The sequence below is a fragment of the Onychostoma macrolepis genome, chromosome 02 (genome assembly GCF_012432095.1).
Source record: "Onychostoma macrolepis isolate SWU-2019 chromosome 02, ASM1243209v1, whole genome shotgun sequence".
In the NCBI taxonomy this organism is placed as follows: Eukaryota; Metazoa; Chordata; class Actinopteri; order Cypriniformes; family Cyprinidae; genus Onychostoma; species Onychostoma macrolepis.
The window spans coordinates 3,320,549-3,338,569 of NC_081156.1; the positions used below are offsets into that span (position 1 = coordinate 3,320,549).

At 35.7% G+C, this 18,021-nt stretch overlaps 2 protein-coding genes across 6 annotated transcripts in view; one reads left to right on the top strand and one right to left on the bottom strand.

Annotated features, from left to right (window-relative positions):
* The window catches only part of st6galnac5a (ST6 (alpha-N-acetyl-neuraminyl-2,3-beta-galactosyl-1,3)-N-acetylgalactosaminide alpha-2,6-sialyltransferase 5a), a 46,484-nt gene extending 38,571 nt beyond the window's left edge, over positions 1–7,913 (top strand). The window contains exons 4-5 of one of the 2 annotated variants that reach the window (XM_058760968.1): positions 3,970–4,077; positions 6,119–7,912. In XM_058760968.1, the coding sequence (XP_058616951.1) occupies positions 3,970–4,077; positions 6,119–6,371 (361 nt within the window). In that variant the 3' untranslated portion in view covers positions 6,372–7,912. Of the gene's footprint in view, positions 1–3,969; positions 4,078–6,118 lie in introns of both variants that reach the window. The other variant, XM_058760975.1, reaches the window with a different exon arrangement.
* A 1,078-nt stretch (positions 7,914–8,991) lies between these two features.
* pigk (phosphatidylinositol glycan anchor biosynthesis, class K) overlaps positions 8,992–18,021 on the bottom strand; it is a 39,876-nt gene continuing 30,846 nt past the window's right edge. Inside the window, exons 11-12 of one of the 4 annotated variants that reach the window (XM_058798937.1) lie at positions 9,219–9,316; positions 9,078–9,093 (exon numbers count right to left, since the gene is read on the bottom strand). In XM_058798937.1, coding sequence (XP_058654920.1) covers position 9,093; positions 9,219–9,316 — 99 coding nt within the window. In that variant the 3' untranslated portion in view covers positions 9,078–9,092. The other 3 variants (XR_009274296.1, XM_058798931.1, XM_058798922.1) reach the window with 3 other exon arrangements.

An 18,021-nucleotide genomic window follows, 5' to 3' on the forward strand; every position in this document is an offset into this window, starting at 1 on the left:
GTTTAAACTGACAAGGCTTAAAGCACGTGAGAATGATAAAGCAGCACTAGCCCGATCATTCAGATAGGCCTAGGTGTTTAGTTAAATGGCATTCTCTTAACAGCAGGTAAATTCGCAGGTGAACATAAAATATGTTACATACCACTACTGGTGAACGAGTATGGAAGCAGAATAATGACAATAAAAATAAAGCATGCTGAATTCCACAAATCGAAAAAAAAAGATGCATTGCAATTAACAGTGCTTGCATTTTAATGCCTTGTATTTCCAGGGCTTGCATTTTTAGGTCCTGAAATTTAACATAGTTTTTTATTTAAGCTGTGAATATTTCAACTCAAAATATTTCACACACATTTTCATAATTAAAAATTCAATAATTTAACTTTCCAGAATTCACTTCCAAAATATTCAATCTATTAAAAAATACAATGTATAATATTCAACAGGCAAATTTCGGTCATTTTATTTCACTTCCCAAATTCGCTGCCACAAATTCAGTGGTTAAAATTCGGCAGAATATTCAGCGTTGCATATCCGGGAACCGCAGGAATAGCAGTAGAGCACCGATGCATGATCTCCAGCTGCTGTCAGCCGCTCACCAGCAGGTGGCGCAAGCGTCTGTTGATGAAGGCCATCTGTGGATCAAGTCATTCATTTACAAAAACTGACGCAGAGCGAATGTGGGCAGCCATGCCATCATTTTCAAAAGTCTCCGTTTTGCTCCGTTTACACTGAAACGCAACCCCAGAGTTTTCAAACTAAAACGGGGTCTGCAGCGTTTTCAAAAGTCTCCGTTTTCGACCTTGAAAATGCCGGAGTAGTGTAAACAGCAGGCGTAACCGTAGCAAAAGTTATGCGTTTAATAGTATGCAATAACCGTTAATTGAAATAACATTTCCATTTCCAGAACTTTCCAGATCTTTTAGGGGGACCGTATTGCGGGGTTTTTTCCCCAATTATAGTTCAATACAAATGATTGATGATTTGTTAGTTCTTTTGTTGAAACCTGAAATATTAATAAATAAATATATAAATAAATTAAATATAAATGTATGTATATGAATGTGTATATAAAACATATACATTTATATGCAATATAATATTTCCTCTTTATGCCATGGTCTGTCTGAATACTCGATTCTGATTGACTGGCAGGTGTTGATTAAATTCGTTTAACTGCACAGGTAGTTCCAGGTCAGTTTAATCACGTTCTATATTAATGCGCTTCCTATAAACATTGGTAACCATAGTAACATACAGTTACGGTTGAATAGTAATACAGACGAAAATAACCGTCATTTTTATCGTTCCGGTCAAATATTGCAGCGCAAATATTATTAACATCTTTAATATGTGAATGCTGGCAAATGACCATGGCATAAATGGGATAATCAACGGCTAGCTGTGCATTAAACGATTTGAATGCACTTCGCGGAGGCAACCAAGGTTCTTCGCCTCCGCGTCGTGCATTCAAATCGTTTAATGCACAGCTAGCCGTTGATTATCCCTTATGTAAATTATCAGTCATAAAATGAATGTATGAAACTGAATGAACAGATGAAACTGTTTATTGAACAGTGGTGTCTTGTCACATTGTTGCCTTTTTATAAAAGCAATAAACCATTCTAGTCATGTTGTGAACACCCATTACCTGTGGTAAAATCACTGTAACACATGGTGTCTCATGGCTTATTGCTTTCTTAAAGAGTCATTGGGCCATGAGAACCTCAGCCCTCAAGGACCTTCTGAAACTGTACTTACAGTTAAACCCCAAAGTAATTCAGGCGGATGGTGCTATAATTTGTGCATTATAGGTCATGTAAATAGTCATGCAGGAGCACTTGGCAATGGGGACGCAGTGTCTTTGCTCTCTGGCCTGGCAGTGACAGACAGCCCTGCGGCACAAACACAGCCCAATGTTCTGGCATTTTGTTTTTCCACGACTTAGCAGTTCAGTTTTCTCCTCTTCTGTTGTTTTCTCCTGCATCTGGTCACATTGGCTTCTAAACAATCCTGCTTTGGAGAATATGGTCTGTCAGAATGTGTTCATAGGGATTCTGAGCATTGATCTAAGCAATATGTTTCCATGATATCTGGATAGTATTTGCTGTATATTGAACATTAAATATTATGTTTGGTCAAGCACATATGTTCAATGTTGTGACATTTAGGGCTAAAGTAGAACCTCAGACTTGAATTCTTTGGATAGTTGAAATGCAGAGGCGGTGGTCATCCTCATTTTGCCTTTATGAGCAGTCTCATGTTATACTGTACCACACACACTTCTGTAAGATCTCTTCATGCACTAAATATCATTGTCCTCTAAGAAAAGACTGTGTATCGCTATGTGCATTACAGACATTGTATATTTCTTCTGAAGATGCACTAATAGATACTACCACAAAAAGTTCACAGTATTTATGATTTTATTTAACCCTCAAATGACACAGCAAGTTTATGCCTTTGGGGCCTTCTTTATCCTTGAATGGTTTCTGAGGCTATATGCTAAATGAACCAACCTTCCTCTGGCAGTCATACATAGATTTATATTGAGTCAAACATTCTGTATTTGCACTTCAAATACAGCTCAGAAAATCGTATTAGTTCTTCCACCTTGATAATACATGAGTAAGCCTTGTATATTTTTGCTTTTGAACAGTCTTTTCAGTTGATATGTCCTCTAGTAAAATAGGCAGTATGCTGAGAAATGAAAACATTACGAAACTATTAAACACAAAAAGTAGTGACAGCGCTATGCGATTTGCGACACCAAGGGCCAGATTTACTATCAGCTTGCGCCAACGCAAACCCTCATTTGGCGTTAAAAAAAACTACTGTCAGGATTTACTAAAGAAACGCAGTAAGAAATTAGCACTGAAAAGGCGTGGACATATTTTTGCGACTCGCCTTGCATTTTTAGGAGTTTCCCTTTCGATCGGTAAATTTATGGGAGGAGAGTATTTAAATGAATCACGCAACGTGATTTACTAAGATTAGCACTTGTCAATTCACTGTTATTTGCAGATTTAACGCCCCCAAAAAACTTAATGCATTTATGAAAAGATATAATGAATTACATCAAACATTATGATTACCTTTATATAATGCATTATGCAAAACCTCAAGTCATGTGTTACTGATATGAATTACGGGCCTGAAACAGTTTGTTCTGGTCTTTGGAATTTTATTGGCTGAGTGGCATTCCAAGAGCGCAATTTTTGTTACTTGAAATAAAAAAAACTTTAATTTAACTTATTTTATTTCAGCTAGTTACCAAGTTAATATTTTTCATTTAGTTTATCCTGATGCACTAAAATAACAAAAACTAAAAATGAAAGAAATCTACATAAGCAAAAACTAATTAAAATGACAAAAACACAACAAATTTAGTTTACCGCTGCATTTTTTGGATGCCATGTCATGCGTTAGATACTGCTTTTGAAAAAATAAAAAAAAACAATGGAAAAGCAGTGCAGTGGTATGCAAAAACATGTTCTGTGTGAACTGTGCAGAGGTTATAGTTTAGATTGGTTGATTAATTCCATTGGATATTCTAGCCCATGCACGAGAGATTATTTACGTTGCATCTGCCAGACAGTGATGCTCTGTTGTCTGAGGTAATTTAACAGTAATCAGAGGCTTCTAATCAATCACATCCGGGTTGTTGTTCACTAATGCTGTTTGTTTTCCTTTATTAATGTGTTATTTGTCAAAGATTCACCAGGGCTTTCATGTCAGACGGCAGGTTGGCAGAACTGATGAGCAGTTGATGATAACGTTCGGTTGTAGAAATGATCCTGACAGCTGGACAGCACTCTAAACGCAACAGAATCTTGGGCTTGCGTGTGTGGAATTTCTAACGGAAATATCTTATGGAATGTTAACTACAGCACGCCTTGCAGTTTGGTATTCATTGTATTGTTTTCAGCAGACAGTCACAGTCTCTCTCTCTCTCTGTTTCTCTTTCAGGAGAATCTCTAACTCATGGTTAAGCACAGGATGGTTCACAATGACTATTGCCTTAGAGCTCTGTGACAGAATCAATGTGTACGGCATGGTGCCTCCGGATTTCTGTAGGTAAGTCAGATTTCACTGCTTTGCTTTTAGGTTTCAGCACGCAGTGAGGTCCAAACCTGAGACCATTAGTAAAAAGATTACTTGATTTTACATACACTATTCAAAAATATGAGGTTGGTAAGATTTTTTTGTTAAGATTTAAGATGTTTTTGAAAGTCTTTTATGTTGCATTTATTCAAAAATACAGTAAAACATAATACTGTGGAATTTAACAATTTAAAACTTTTCTATTGGAACGTATTTTAAAATAATAATTTTAAATGCTGCTCATGAAACGTTTCAGTTGGTTTCAAATGGTTCTGCTGCTTAATATTTTTGTGGAAACTGTAATACTTTTTTTCAGAATCCTTTGATGAATAGAAGGTGTAACAACAATAACAATAGTTTTTTTTTTGATAAATTGCAATCAGTTTGATTTATTGATCAATTTCTTTCAAAAAATAAAATAAAGTCTTGCCTACCCCAAACTTTTGATCAGTGTAGTATAAAGAACTTTTGACATTTGCATTTATACAGTTGGATTGATAAGATTGCTGACCTAGAAATAATTATGCACTGATATTCAAATGAATGAATTTCATGTTATAGCCCTTTTTATATAAGATTCTATACTATTTTGTCTAAATAAAAATTAAATGTTTAGTTAGCTGATAACTGGTATCCCTATTAGAAATAGGGATGTTGTTTACAATGTTTCAAATCCTAAACCTTTCTGTTCGTTTCCATGTTAAAATTGTATTGTGAATCACATATTTCCAATGTGGTCAAAGATCTGGGCCCATATTCTTAAAGATTCTAAGAATCCTTAAATTAAACCCTAAATTAGAATCCTAATTTAGTTTCTAAAATTTCTAACTAGGAGTCTTATCTTAAAAGTGATTCAGGACCAATCTGAGAGCAACTCTGAGCGAGGAAAAGGCAAAAACTTTTATCTTAGTGAGGAGGCGGGGCTGACCCCGTTGCTAGCTATGACACAGTCTTTTGAAGACTGTGATTGGTTGGTTGTCCAAGAAGGAAATAAAATAGCGCTTTTAAGAGTAGGGTTTATTATAAACCTTCACTTTGAAATTACAGGCGTAATTTTGATTAATTTTAGGCTCTCTCTCTCTCTCTCTCTCACACACACACACACATTATATATGTACATATATTCTTTATTTTTTATTTACCATGCTGTCATACTTAACGTATTTTATAGGAAATGAACAGTGACACAATAAGGTTCTGAAAGTGCTGTCAGGTACAGACCCAAATCATCGCTGCTGCATAGTTGCATTTTGCAAAATATGTTAATGTAGTTAATGTAGCGATTACGTCCATTTCTGGCGCTATGGCATTTCTGCGCTGTGTCAGAGATGTTATCGTGTCTCAAATACGATCGGTCACAAACATGATCTAATGTGTAGTGTCTTATTAACTCACTGTCATGCATTGTGTGCAACACATTTCTTCTCCCTCTTCATGTTTTGTCCATTTTCTCCGCTGCTAAAAAAACCTCTTAAGCCTCTTAAAAGTCCTCGTTCGTACTCCTAACAATTTTGGACCTTAAGACCTCTTTTAAGGGTTAAGATGCTTTCTGAATTACTTTTTTCTTTACTAGGATCTTTTCTAAACACCCACATTTCTACGAATTTTCTTAGAATATTGTTACTAGGAGCAACTCTTAGCACTAAGATTTTTCATGAATACGGGCCCTGGTCTTTCTGCGTGTTTGTTCAGGGTTTTCTCCCTGCATAGTGGGTTATATTGCCACGGTAGCCCCTGCTGTGTACCAGTGCTATGAGAAAAATAACCGAGAGCCGAAAATTAAATGATTCATTGTGATTCCCCGCTGAGGCATGACCTCTCCCCCCAGCCATTTTGCAACCATAATGTATTACATAAAATCAATTTATTCCCCTTAAAGCCAGTTATTCTCTGAACCAAATCAGGTTAATTGCCTTGAAAATGAATATCTAGCTCAGGATTAATTTGGGAATCGGGGAATGAAATGGTACCTTAACACGGTCCCCATTTTAATCTCTGCTCTGGTTGTGTACAGGGAGTCTCAGCACCCCTCTGTCCCATATCACTACTACGAACCGACGGGTCCGGACGAATGTGCCATGTACATCTCCCACGAGCGAGGCCGGCGAGGCAGCCACCATCGCTTCATCACAGAGAAGCGGGTCTTTGCCAGCTGGGCTCGGACGTTCAACATCCATTTCTACCAGCCGGACTGGAGTCCGCCGCCGTTACCGATTAGCAATAACAGCACGGCAACCACAGCCTTTCCCCGATCGCAGAAGACGTGACTCTCACCAGAGCCTTCAAAGATCTCCAACTGCCTCAGACGGATCACTGGCTAATTCCTGTTGCCGTGTGGATGGAGCTTTACGTGTTGGATTGACTGAGAGAGACTCGGATTCAAGGAGAACTGATGCTTAAACCTTTTCTTTTGCACATTCATTGTTTCTTTAGGTACAAAAGGCATTCCAGTAGTCTGTACGAATCCATATTTCAGCAGCTCATTGAGTATCACTGGGAGTTCTTATGTGGTGTATAGGAAAAATTAGAAAGGGTGGCGGATCAAAGAGCTCTGGAGTGTCGAGGATCTGCCTGCAACAAAATGTGTGCTAAAGACCATGTAAAACAGCATTTGTAGGTTATTTTACTTTTGTAAAATATTATTGAATGAAACAGGATAGTCAATGAGAGAACAGAATGACGGCACTTGATTTTATCCAACTTTGATTGTGAAAAATGGTCTCTGTTAGAAGACATCAGCAGAACAGAAATGCAAGGAAATGTCTTTTTTTGGATTCATTTTTATGAAAGATTATGAAGATGTACACTGTTCGCAGTGAGGCCTGAAATGTGCACTAAGAAAGTAAAAACAATGGCAATTTTTTTTATTAATGTTGACTTAAATAATCAACCCAACGACGTCCAGTGTATTAACAACATTTACACTCTTAAAAATAAAGGTTTCTTTATTGGCATTGATGGTTCCATGAAAAAAGCTCAACATCCATGGAACCGTTTAACTGCAACAAGTCTATTTTACAGTGGAAAAGAATCTTTAGATTATTAAAATATAAAGAAAAAGTCTGTCCATAGAAAGGCTCACAGTAAAATATTATATGATTAGCAACTTATGTTTTTACATTAAACCTAACTGAATTTTTTCTCAACTTAATGTTAATGTAATTCAAGTCGAAATGACTTGTACAACCAAGTTGAGTAGACTTAGAAAGTAAAATATTTAAGACATGAACTGAACTAATTTTTTTAAGTTGAAGTGGGTGGCTTTTTTTGTTTTTTTTAGTGTATTTTTGGAACCAAAAAATGGTTTTTCTATGGCATTGCTGTGAAGACTCCCATTTGAAACCTTTATTTTTAGGAGTGTATAATATTTCATAAATTTTAAAGACATTATCTTGAAATGTATAACAGGTTAATTTCAAAGTACTGCTTTTAATCCTTTTATGTTTTTTATTTTCCTATCCCAACTGATACTTTTATTTATTTATTTAATGTTTTGCTCGTATTTTTCTTTCTCAAGATAATTTCAATTTTCCAAACCCATTGCACTGCTGAAAGTGTTAAACAGATAAAAGGCACGAACGATTGTACTTGATTGTGAGACTGATTTTAAATGTTTTAACATGAACAATAAACAGTTCTTTTGTTAAAAAAATAATAATAATAATAATTAATATGCAGTGTGATTCTGCAGTTTTGATCGAGCTTTCTCACATTTATCAAAGCTGAAATATCTAAGATGAATCCTGCTGGAATGCGTAAGGATCCACAAGAAATGCAGCAGCATAAGGGCAACACAGAGCATATAAAAATGAAATCAAAACCCAACATCCATTATTTTTGTGGTCAGTCTAGAGAGGAGCGTGTCAGAGGTGTACAGGACGCACACAGGTGTAATTACGGCAGTCACAGCAGGAGGCCATGCATCGTTGACCACGACCGCGCTGCACCTGTCAGTCATGCAAATGTACACACGCGTCGGGACTGTTAAAGCAGCCGTCGCATTAATGCGCCCCAGATGACTGACAAGTTGGCATTGCTGTTGAATGCACAAATGTTTGCAGATATGCCGCGCAGCTATGAGTGATGAGTCGCCCTATTATAGCTTGATTTATTGCAAAAGCTACTGTTGGTTGTATAAATGCTGAAAATGCCTGTCAACGCAAGAATTCAGCGACTGTTATTTCTGTATGCTTACAGCTGTGGAGGAAATCATGTGTCACTTTGAAAAACAGGAAAAATGTTTTCAAGACAAAGTCATTCCTATAATAATAATAATAGGGTTATCTTAATTGATCTGGCCACAATAATTGAGTTTATTTTATATTAAAAGAGAGAATTGATGCAGTTTTAAATGACATTGGTAAATAGCTAAAAGGTTAATTAAAGGAATATTCCAGGTTCAAAAGTTGTTCTTTCAACAGCATTTGTGGCATACTGTTGATTACAATGCAGAATCATTTCAACTCGTTCTTTAAAAAAAGCAAAAAAAACAAAAACAAGGCTGTAATGAGGCTCTTACAATAGAAGTTAATAGGGCAAATTTATGATGGATTTAAAAGCATGTGAAGCTTATAATTTTATAAAAGAACATGCACTAATTTTCTTGTTAAAACTTGTGTGTTATATACACTATAGAGTTATTTACTATTATATATTATAGAGTTGTACAGTTGTTTTTACCATTTTACAGTCATGTTAGATTTGAGATTTTTAGGTATGTTGTTCAGGATTATTATAATTAACCCATTCTTATAATAAAAAATATAATATAAAAATAAAATAAATATTAAAAAAATAAAATAAAATAGCTGAAATAAGCTAAAAATAAATACAAACTTATTTTATTTCAGTTTCATTTATTTAGTTTATTATTATTATTATTAACACTAAAATCCACACATTAAACCCACAATACAGTATGCATGTGTTCTTGTTAGTGTACCACAATACCACTTTCTCATCTCCAGTTTGTGCAACACTGTAGACAATCTTTGAAAGCAGAGAGAAAACATAATGAACAGAATAGCTCAAGTGTGGCACTGTGATATGATATTGAAAGAGAGAATTGGTGAGAAATAAAGCAATATGGGCCACTGCAGCTAGACCTAGATTACCACACTAGGAGTCTTTCTCTTGGTGGTGTATTGATCCATGGTGGCCCAGCTATTTTCCAAACAGTGAGTCGCTGACTGAGAGACAAACGTCTCCGGCTCTGAGAAAACAGAGAGATGAAATCACTGGGTGCTGAGCTATAATTAAACCTCAAATATATGAGCAGTTAAACCAACCCTGGAATTACATGCTAAATGATTTCACATCACAAAATCATTGCAGAATCAAAAAGAACTCTGTATATTCCCTCTGTGCCAGCTTATAATTGCACAAAAAGCCAAAAGGTCTTGCATCAAACCGATATTTATATTATTAATAAAAAATAAAGATAGATAGATAGATAGATGGATAGATCATGTTCACCATAAAGTATTGATTTTAAATGAGTAATATATCTTTGAAAGCAGAGGGAATCCATGCTGACCTCTATTTATTGACTGTATTGGATCAACCGTTAAACATGTTTCAACTTATTGAATTCTGTGGAAAAAAAGCAAGCCTTTTAAATGGGTACTAATGAAATGGCATCAACCGGTGCATGATTAAAATATGAAATTAGCATAGTTAAAATAACTTGTGAGTTAAGAGATCTGGCATCTTATAATTTACATTTTAAGAAAGCTGTATTTCATGGCCTAATAAATGTCTTAATGGAAGGTATTTGCATACAACACAACTAGTAACAGCAGCAGGTGTTTATCCATTCACAGCTCTCTTACAACTCAACATTATTGTGTTACAAGAGTTTATTTCATAATGCTTCTCCATTGTAAAAATGTGAGTTCTTTGTTCTCTTTCATTTCACGCAGAAAAAAGAGCTCCAGCTATTTTTCCACTGCTTTTCTGCTTTACTTTTCTTCGAATTTAAAAGGAAAAGAACATGAAAAGCTTTCAGAGACTTTTCACAGTAGACTTTATTCAAAACGTCACCTTTAGCCAGTTTTATAATAAAAAAAACATACAGCAAAATGCTAGAGAACATAAATGGGAAAAAGACAAAATGGCACTGTAGAAATTCTCGTAATGCAGTTCCTCACACAACCTGAGTGCCAGTGAATATTTTAATGTGAGCTCTGCTCTACTAAACAATCCTCAGTTACCAACAGTTAATAATGCATTAGACAGACAGAACAAAAAACTGAATTAGACAGTCCAATTTGTCAATCTCTCATTCACACTTGCTGTGTAGCTGGGGGTGAATTCGGTCGACCCCTTTTAGAGCACATTCGTAACAGTTCAAGTGCAGCGGAGATGCTAATGGACAGATACAGGACATAGCCACAGGCAAATGGAGCTGTTTGGTTGCTGTACATGGAAATATTGTTTGTTGTCCATTAATTCCTCACAATTATTCCAGTATGATCTCATGAAAATGTCCAAGTCATAAAAAAGAAAAGAAAGAAAGAAATTTTGCTTAAAAAACAAAGCCTATTTTAGGAGAAATGAAATATTTTTACTAATTTCATGACATTTTCGACCCACTTCTTGTCAGTCAGTTGCCAGCAGCTTAATGATATGTGTGAAAAACTATTTCATTCTCATTGCTATAATTGGAAAATAAATGTTATATTATTTAAATTAAGGACAGTAGTGATTGCACATCATGTAATCGTTTGTTGTACTTAATTGGATGCATGCTGATTAAAAAAGCATCTCTGAATTACAATGAGATGTTTCTTTTCATTAAGATAATGAAGAAAAAAAGCAACGATCCTAAAATAGGCTTGATTTTCTTTATGCTAAATAATTACTCATTTTCTGTGGTAAAATACGACCCATGCATTATTTGTGTACCCTGAAAAGTAGTGTCCCTTACCACTTTAAATAACCATTAAATAATGAGAACGCAAATTATAAAGTGCAACTGAAACAACAGATCATCAATTGCATATATAAATTTAGATTATCTGTTTAAAAAAAAAAAAAAAAAACACATCTCAGCCCACTAAGAACAAATGAAGAAATCTGGGAAAAGTGCATGCCCTCATTACAAGTTACAATTCCACATGTGCCATTAACAATGTTAGAAAATAATTTCACTTTGCTCTGGGCTGAAGAGATGAAACTATAACTGGAAATTGAAGAACAAACAAACAAACAAAAAACTATCAAACAAACAAGAAGTATGCTTCTCCCTGCAAGCTGTCTGTGTGTGTTTAGTTCAAACGAAAGTCCCTGTGTGAAATTCAAATGGATTTCACTACTGAGCTCCAACAACAAAGACTGTTTGAATGTAAGAAGTCAGTGCATGTCACTTTCAAAAAATGATACACAGCAAAACCCAAAGAAAACAAACTTGCATCAAGAAATAAATAAAAACCTATTCCTGACCAAATCAATCATGAACAAAGTTAGGGTGGACTCGTATGAAAGCGGTGGGTTCTTTGACCTCTGCGGTGCTGGGAGGGATGAATCAGAAGATGTGTTTGAGATGTTTGATGCCATAGGTCTTGAAGAACACCAGCAAGATCAGAGTCCAGAGCCCCAGAATGAAGCCATCAGGAGGGTGCCAGTCTTTCTGCTTGGGTTTCTGTGAAGACACGTCAGCAACAACTCAGATGAGTCTGTTTCATATCATGAAGGACTGAATTTCATTTGCTCTTGATGTACGATGCAAGCATACGGTAAGTGTCAAACAATGTCCTCTCCGGTCCAAAACTGTTTTCTGAACACATCACAATGTAATACAGGCTTTACAGAGAGGCTGTTATTGAAGGACAGGGAAGCACAAAACTGCCAACAGTAAATATTATTACCAACCATAAACCTTTTCAACACTTTAGAAAGCGCTTACGGGAAAACATTGTTTCCCATTTAACAGAAAAAAGAAAGCAAGAAGTAATGAAATAAAAAAAGAAAGAAAGAGCAAAATGAACAAAGGCATATATGAGAACAAACAAACAAAGTTGAAAGAAAGTGAATCAACTACAAAATAAACAACAAATGAGAGAAAGAGCAAGCAGACAATAGAATTAAAAAAATGAAAGAATTAATGCTCAAATGAAAGAATGAAAAAGATCATGTGAAAAATGTAAGAATGAACAAAAGAGAACACAAGAAGAAAAGAAAGATCAAATAAATGGTAATGAATGAGCAAAAATGAACAAATGGAAAAATGTACAAAAAAACTCAATGGAAACAGAATGAAAGAAAGAAAAAAGGAAAGAAAGACAATGCATGAGAGAAAGAAAGAGCAAGCAAAAAATGAAAGAAAGAACAAATGAGGAAAGGAAAGTAAATCTAATCAGACAAATTAGAGGAAAAGAAAGAAAGAGAAAGATATGCAGACTCGCGTATGCAAACATGCACTTTAACATCAGGACTCATCCGCCTCACTCAGTGTTTGCACATTTATAGCTACATCATCACTTTGTGTATGAATATTATACATTTAAATCACCCACCATTAAACATGCATCACCAGACATGCATTTATATGCTAATGCAGACTGAATATTTTACTGAGAAGAAAGATTTAACCTCTAAAAAGAAAGTGCTCCTAACTTTTCCAATTCTAATAGAGGGACTTGTGAGGGCCTTTGCTGCACTGTAGGTGAACATGAGTGCGTTTAACTGCAGCCCTTCATTATCAACCTAAATACAGCTACAGCCTGAGGCCAGACTCAACGCTGACCTAGAAACCAGGCGCATGTACGTATACACGCTGACCACCAGAGCGCACATAACCTGACTCGCAGACGCCACTGGAACACCGGGAAAGAGCTTTGTATGAGACATTTTGCTTTGAGGAAAGATACTACAGAACATTAGTGCATGTTGTTTATGCCTTTGAGCACACTCGCATTCAAGGTCCTTCCCATCATCATCGCTTTGGTAAATATGCAATATATGCATTTGAAGGAACAATTCAGCCGAAAAGGAAAAATCTGTAATTATTTTTCTCACCCTCGTGTTGTTCCAAACAAAAAAAGGGGGGGAAAAAAAGTGTTTTGTGGAACAGAAAAGGAAATATTTTGAAGAATGTACTTGGCACTCATTTCCATACAATAAAAGTGAATGGGGAAAAGCTCCAAAATGTCAAATGTTTTCATGAGTGTGTTATTGATATACAAAACATTGAGTTTTGTGATTTTCATATACAGGATGTCAAACTTCAAAAAGAAACATAAAAAATAAAAGTGAAACAAAACTTTTATTTGTTTCACTGTGTTATTAGTAATTCTGTGTGCTTTTCTTTCTTTCTCTTTCTTTATATTTAGGTTTCATAGATTTTGATTTCAGTTTTAGTTCAGTTTATTTATTTATTTTTATTATTTATTTATTTTTTTTCTTTTATCTAGTATTTATATTTATTTCAGCCCAATTTCAACGAACAACAATGTTTACAATAGTTCCAGTTTTGGTCTCTATAACATTTCAGTCTTTTTTTTTCTTCCAATGGCTGTTTCTGTATCCTGCTTGCACCACATGACTTGGTCACACTTTGATTTGAAAAAAAACAAAAACAAAACCATATATATAAATAAATAAATACGTAAATAAATAAATTTGTGTGTGTGTGTATATATATATATATATATATATATATATATATATATATATATATATATATATATATATATATATATATATATATATATATATATATATATATGTGTGTGTGTGTGTGTGTATATATATATATATATATATATATATATATATATATGTGTGTGTGTATATATATATATATATATATGTGTGTGTGTATATATATATATATATATATATATATATGTGTGTGTATATATATATATATATATATATATATATATATATATATAGAGAGAGAGAGAGAGAGAGAGAGAGAGAGAGAGAGAATATATACACACACATACACATACATATCCTCAGCACATTTACATGGTGCAAGATGATGTCTCTTGCTCGAACTGACAGTAAGATATCAATAATGAGTGGCCTTCATTTGCATAATACATTGCAGCTGAGGGTGGAAGGCAGCGGAGGAGCGTCCTGAGTGCTGAGGTAGTTAACCTCCACAGCTAAGAGGGGCACGGGAGGGTGAGGACTCCACATAAGGGGCTTCTCACATGGCTGAACACGGACTGATGGATTGACTCTGACAGACTGCTCAGTCCACCTCCGGGAGCAGTCGAGGAACTGAGCTGGAGTTAACTAGAACCACACTAATGAGGAAGAGGAGGACGGAGTGAGATTATTCAGAGATTATTACCACTTGAAAAGTCAGGTTAAAAATTGTTTAGATCATGAGTCCTTTGATAGTCAGTTATGGGATCAGACATTTTCACCTGGCGACTGATGAAATGGGTGAAAAATTTCAGACACCGCAGGAGGAACGCAAGAGACCAGAATATCAAAGAGTCTTGGGGATGGACTCTTTTGATTTGTACCAGGAAGTAACCACCCAGAACACTCCAGCCACCTCATAACAACATGCTAAAATCACCTGAACTGCATAGCATCGGCCAGATGGGCTAGTCATTATTGCAAAACAAACCTGGAAAGCTTGATCAGGAGGGGTCTTTCATCATCCTGAGGGGGTTTCATTTGACAAGCACCAGCTGACTCTATAGAAGGGGCTCCCAAACTTTTTTTGTTAGACAAATAAAATCAAATATTATATAATATACTTTTTTATTTTACACTACAAGTAAAATACTAATATTTATGTCTTAATATCTTCACTTTCAAACATTCAAACCCTTGAGCTTGGAATATCTCAAAATTACAAGCTTTTATTTTGGCAGAATACTGTGGAAAATGCCACAAAAATATTGAAAATTATGCAAATCTGTAAATAAAGTGAACCTAGCACACGTTGTGTTCCCAAATGCATGTGAAACTCGCAGCACATGATGGAGTTTGCTTCATTTACTGTCAACTGAGAAGCTGAATACACCAGATCACCAGCTGCTTGCATAAACAAAGTACCGCAATTTGCTTTGAAGCACGCAGAGCAGACTATACAATTGTTTAATTCAATCAGAGTCTTTGATTTGATAATTGCACTAAGCTATATAGTGATTATCGTGCAACTCCATGAATTATCATTTACACTGGATATAATTAATTATTAGCTTTTCATCAGCTCACAAACCTCCTGCAGAGTTTCCTTACAACCCCCCCCCCCCCCACCCCCGTTTGGAAAACCCAGATTTATTATGATCCTGCTTATTACATGCTTACTTATTATATAAATAAATAATTTCACCCAAATCAATATTTCATGTCCATTTACTTATTTCATTATGTGAGAACAATGGGAGTGCTATGAAAGACATGGAACTAGAAGAATGTAGGAGATCACACAAAATAATAACAGAGCACTCTTGATTCCAATTCTCTGACACAGGTTTTGATAACTGCAAGGCTCTGAAGTACTTCCAGATCCGAGCCGCACTGCAGTTACATTTCACTTTGCCAAATAATATCTGTTATTTCAAAGAGTTGTGTAGTCTACCACAGAAAAAGATGCAAGAAAAACAATGATATTGTGCCAAAGCAAACTCACATACAATACAGAACCTTGTTGTCAGTATATAACACCCTTCTACTTACTGTAATCATGTGCTCATATTGTTTTATCAATAATTCAATGATTTGATCACAGAGTACAGCGTTTTACCAATTAGAATTAAGACTTGTGAGAATCGGAGGCCTAAGGAATGAAGTTAACTGCATAAGAAATGGTAAAATAATTTTATTTCGTTGAAAACAATGAAATACAGTTGTATGTTTCTGTAGCAGTATTTAAATGTTCAATAACAAATTATTACTAATTATGCCAATCACTATGATGTTTTGAGGGTGAGAAAAACTATTTTCACCACTGTATGTGCTAAACTGCTTCAAATCTATCATGATTATTGTGACTACAGCGTAAAATACATACTAGTTTCCATGGAGATTAAGACCTCTGTAAAGCTGCTCCATATGGAATCTGTATTTTTCTTGAGTTCTGTTAAAACCGAATGCCTTTTACTCTGTTACAGTTTCATGTGGACTCCAAAGTACATAGAACATATGCCATCATGACTTTCCTCAATGTTTTAAAAATAATAGTATTATTTATTTATTTACGGTATTTTTATCCTAACGTGACTAACAAGCCAAACAATCATGCTCAAATAAGTAGATTTTTGGATGAACTATACCTTTCAGACACTTAAAAAAAGGGTTTATAATAACTGTTGCTAGCAAATGTTTAAATAGCAAATGCACTGTTCGCCCATGGGTGTGCTGATCTGAAAACGAGACGTGTTCAGGCACACTGCTGGCACGTTGCTATTCTGAGGCACCTGAAAATGATTACGCCGTTGACCAACTAAAACCTGGTCTAAAGTCAATGGCGCAGTATTTTTATTTATTTTAAGGGCGTGTTAGAAAACATGCACCTATAAGTGGATGCACAATGCGCGTACACTCTGCTTATTACACGCACAGGGACACCCAGCAGCATACAAACATGCCAAATATTAAAAATGAAAGAATTACAATGTAAAAGATTATTATTGCGTACGCTTAAACCTTGTGTACGAGCAGATCTTGCAAATTCTGCCATGTAACTAGTGAATCTGCCATGGTGCAAGCGCAACTGGATTTTAAAGGGAATGGGAGATGAGACTTTGATTACTTTCTTGCACATTACGCCCAAAACACACCCATTACTCATTAAGAGAATAGGTACAACCCTTTTGGACCATGCACCTGGTGTGCAGACCATTTTTCCGTCATTAAAATTTGCAAAAGTGGATTCGGACACGACCTAAGTGCACCTGCGCCATGTGCTTCAGACCATGTACTTATATTGTTAAAATAGGGGCCTATATCTCAGAGACTCGCTTATGGCAGCACATGCGCATTGGCTGGTCTAGACTGAAAAATAAGCTTTTCTAACGCTATTTGAGCATAAGGAACAAGATTTATGGGGCAGTTCATTTCAGATTTTTGTTGGTGATTTGAAATGTGTAATTTAACTGTGAGTTCAGCAAGCAGTTTTTGAGATTTCAGGATTCCTCTATTCATTTAAATAGGACTTGGATTTGGATGTCGAAATAGCTGCCTGGAGGCGTTGCAAATATGGCCGCTGATTGAACAGACTTTCCCTGAAAGGGACTTTGGTAGAACACACCAAGAAGCTTGAAGGTTTGGGTCATGAACAAACTGGTGAACATTGAAAAAAATTCTTCTTTAACAATTCGGCATAAGAAAATAAGTCAAGTAAAGAATGACATGAGGGTAAGTAAATGACCCAATTTTCATTTTTGGGTGAACTATCTGTCCCTTTAAGTTCTCTGATAAATCACACGTTGTGCATTGAAATTGTACTGCATTCTGCTGGAATGGAAACTCTGCCATCAAACCTCATGCTATTCAGTGAGGAAATTATTTTCAGTTTGACTGGTTCACAACCCAGCCAAAAAGGACAAAAGGAGTACAGCCATGCATCCTCCTCCTTCGGCTTTGATTCCCTAAAGCCATAGCGCTGAAGCATCAAACTGTCAAGCCAACAAATAACCATTCAAAGCTGAAGACAAGCATTCTCAGAGCAAAATCATCACAACAAGCAGAGTAATTGAGTTTGGAGAAAAGCACCTTCAGCTGAGTACACTGTGATTAGTCTCTGACATTTAAAGCCTGATTTAGAAGCGAGAACGATCACTGCACAAAGGGGATAACCTCATCCTCAGCCAGAGATAGACGGGTTGACGCAAGAGACAGCACGACTAACAAGTGCTCTTGGAAGAAAAGATGAGGTTACGGTCCAGTGTTCCCACTGCTATGACCTCATACACTGACTATATTTTTTAAATTCATTTTTTT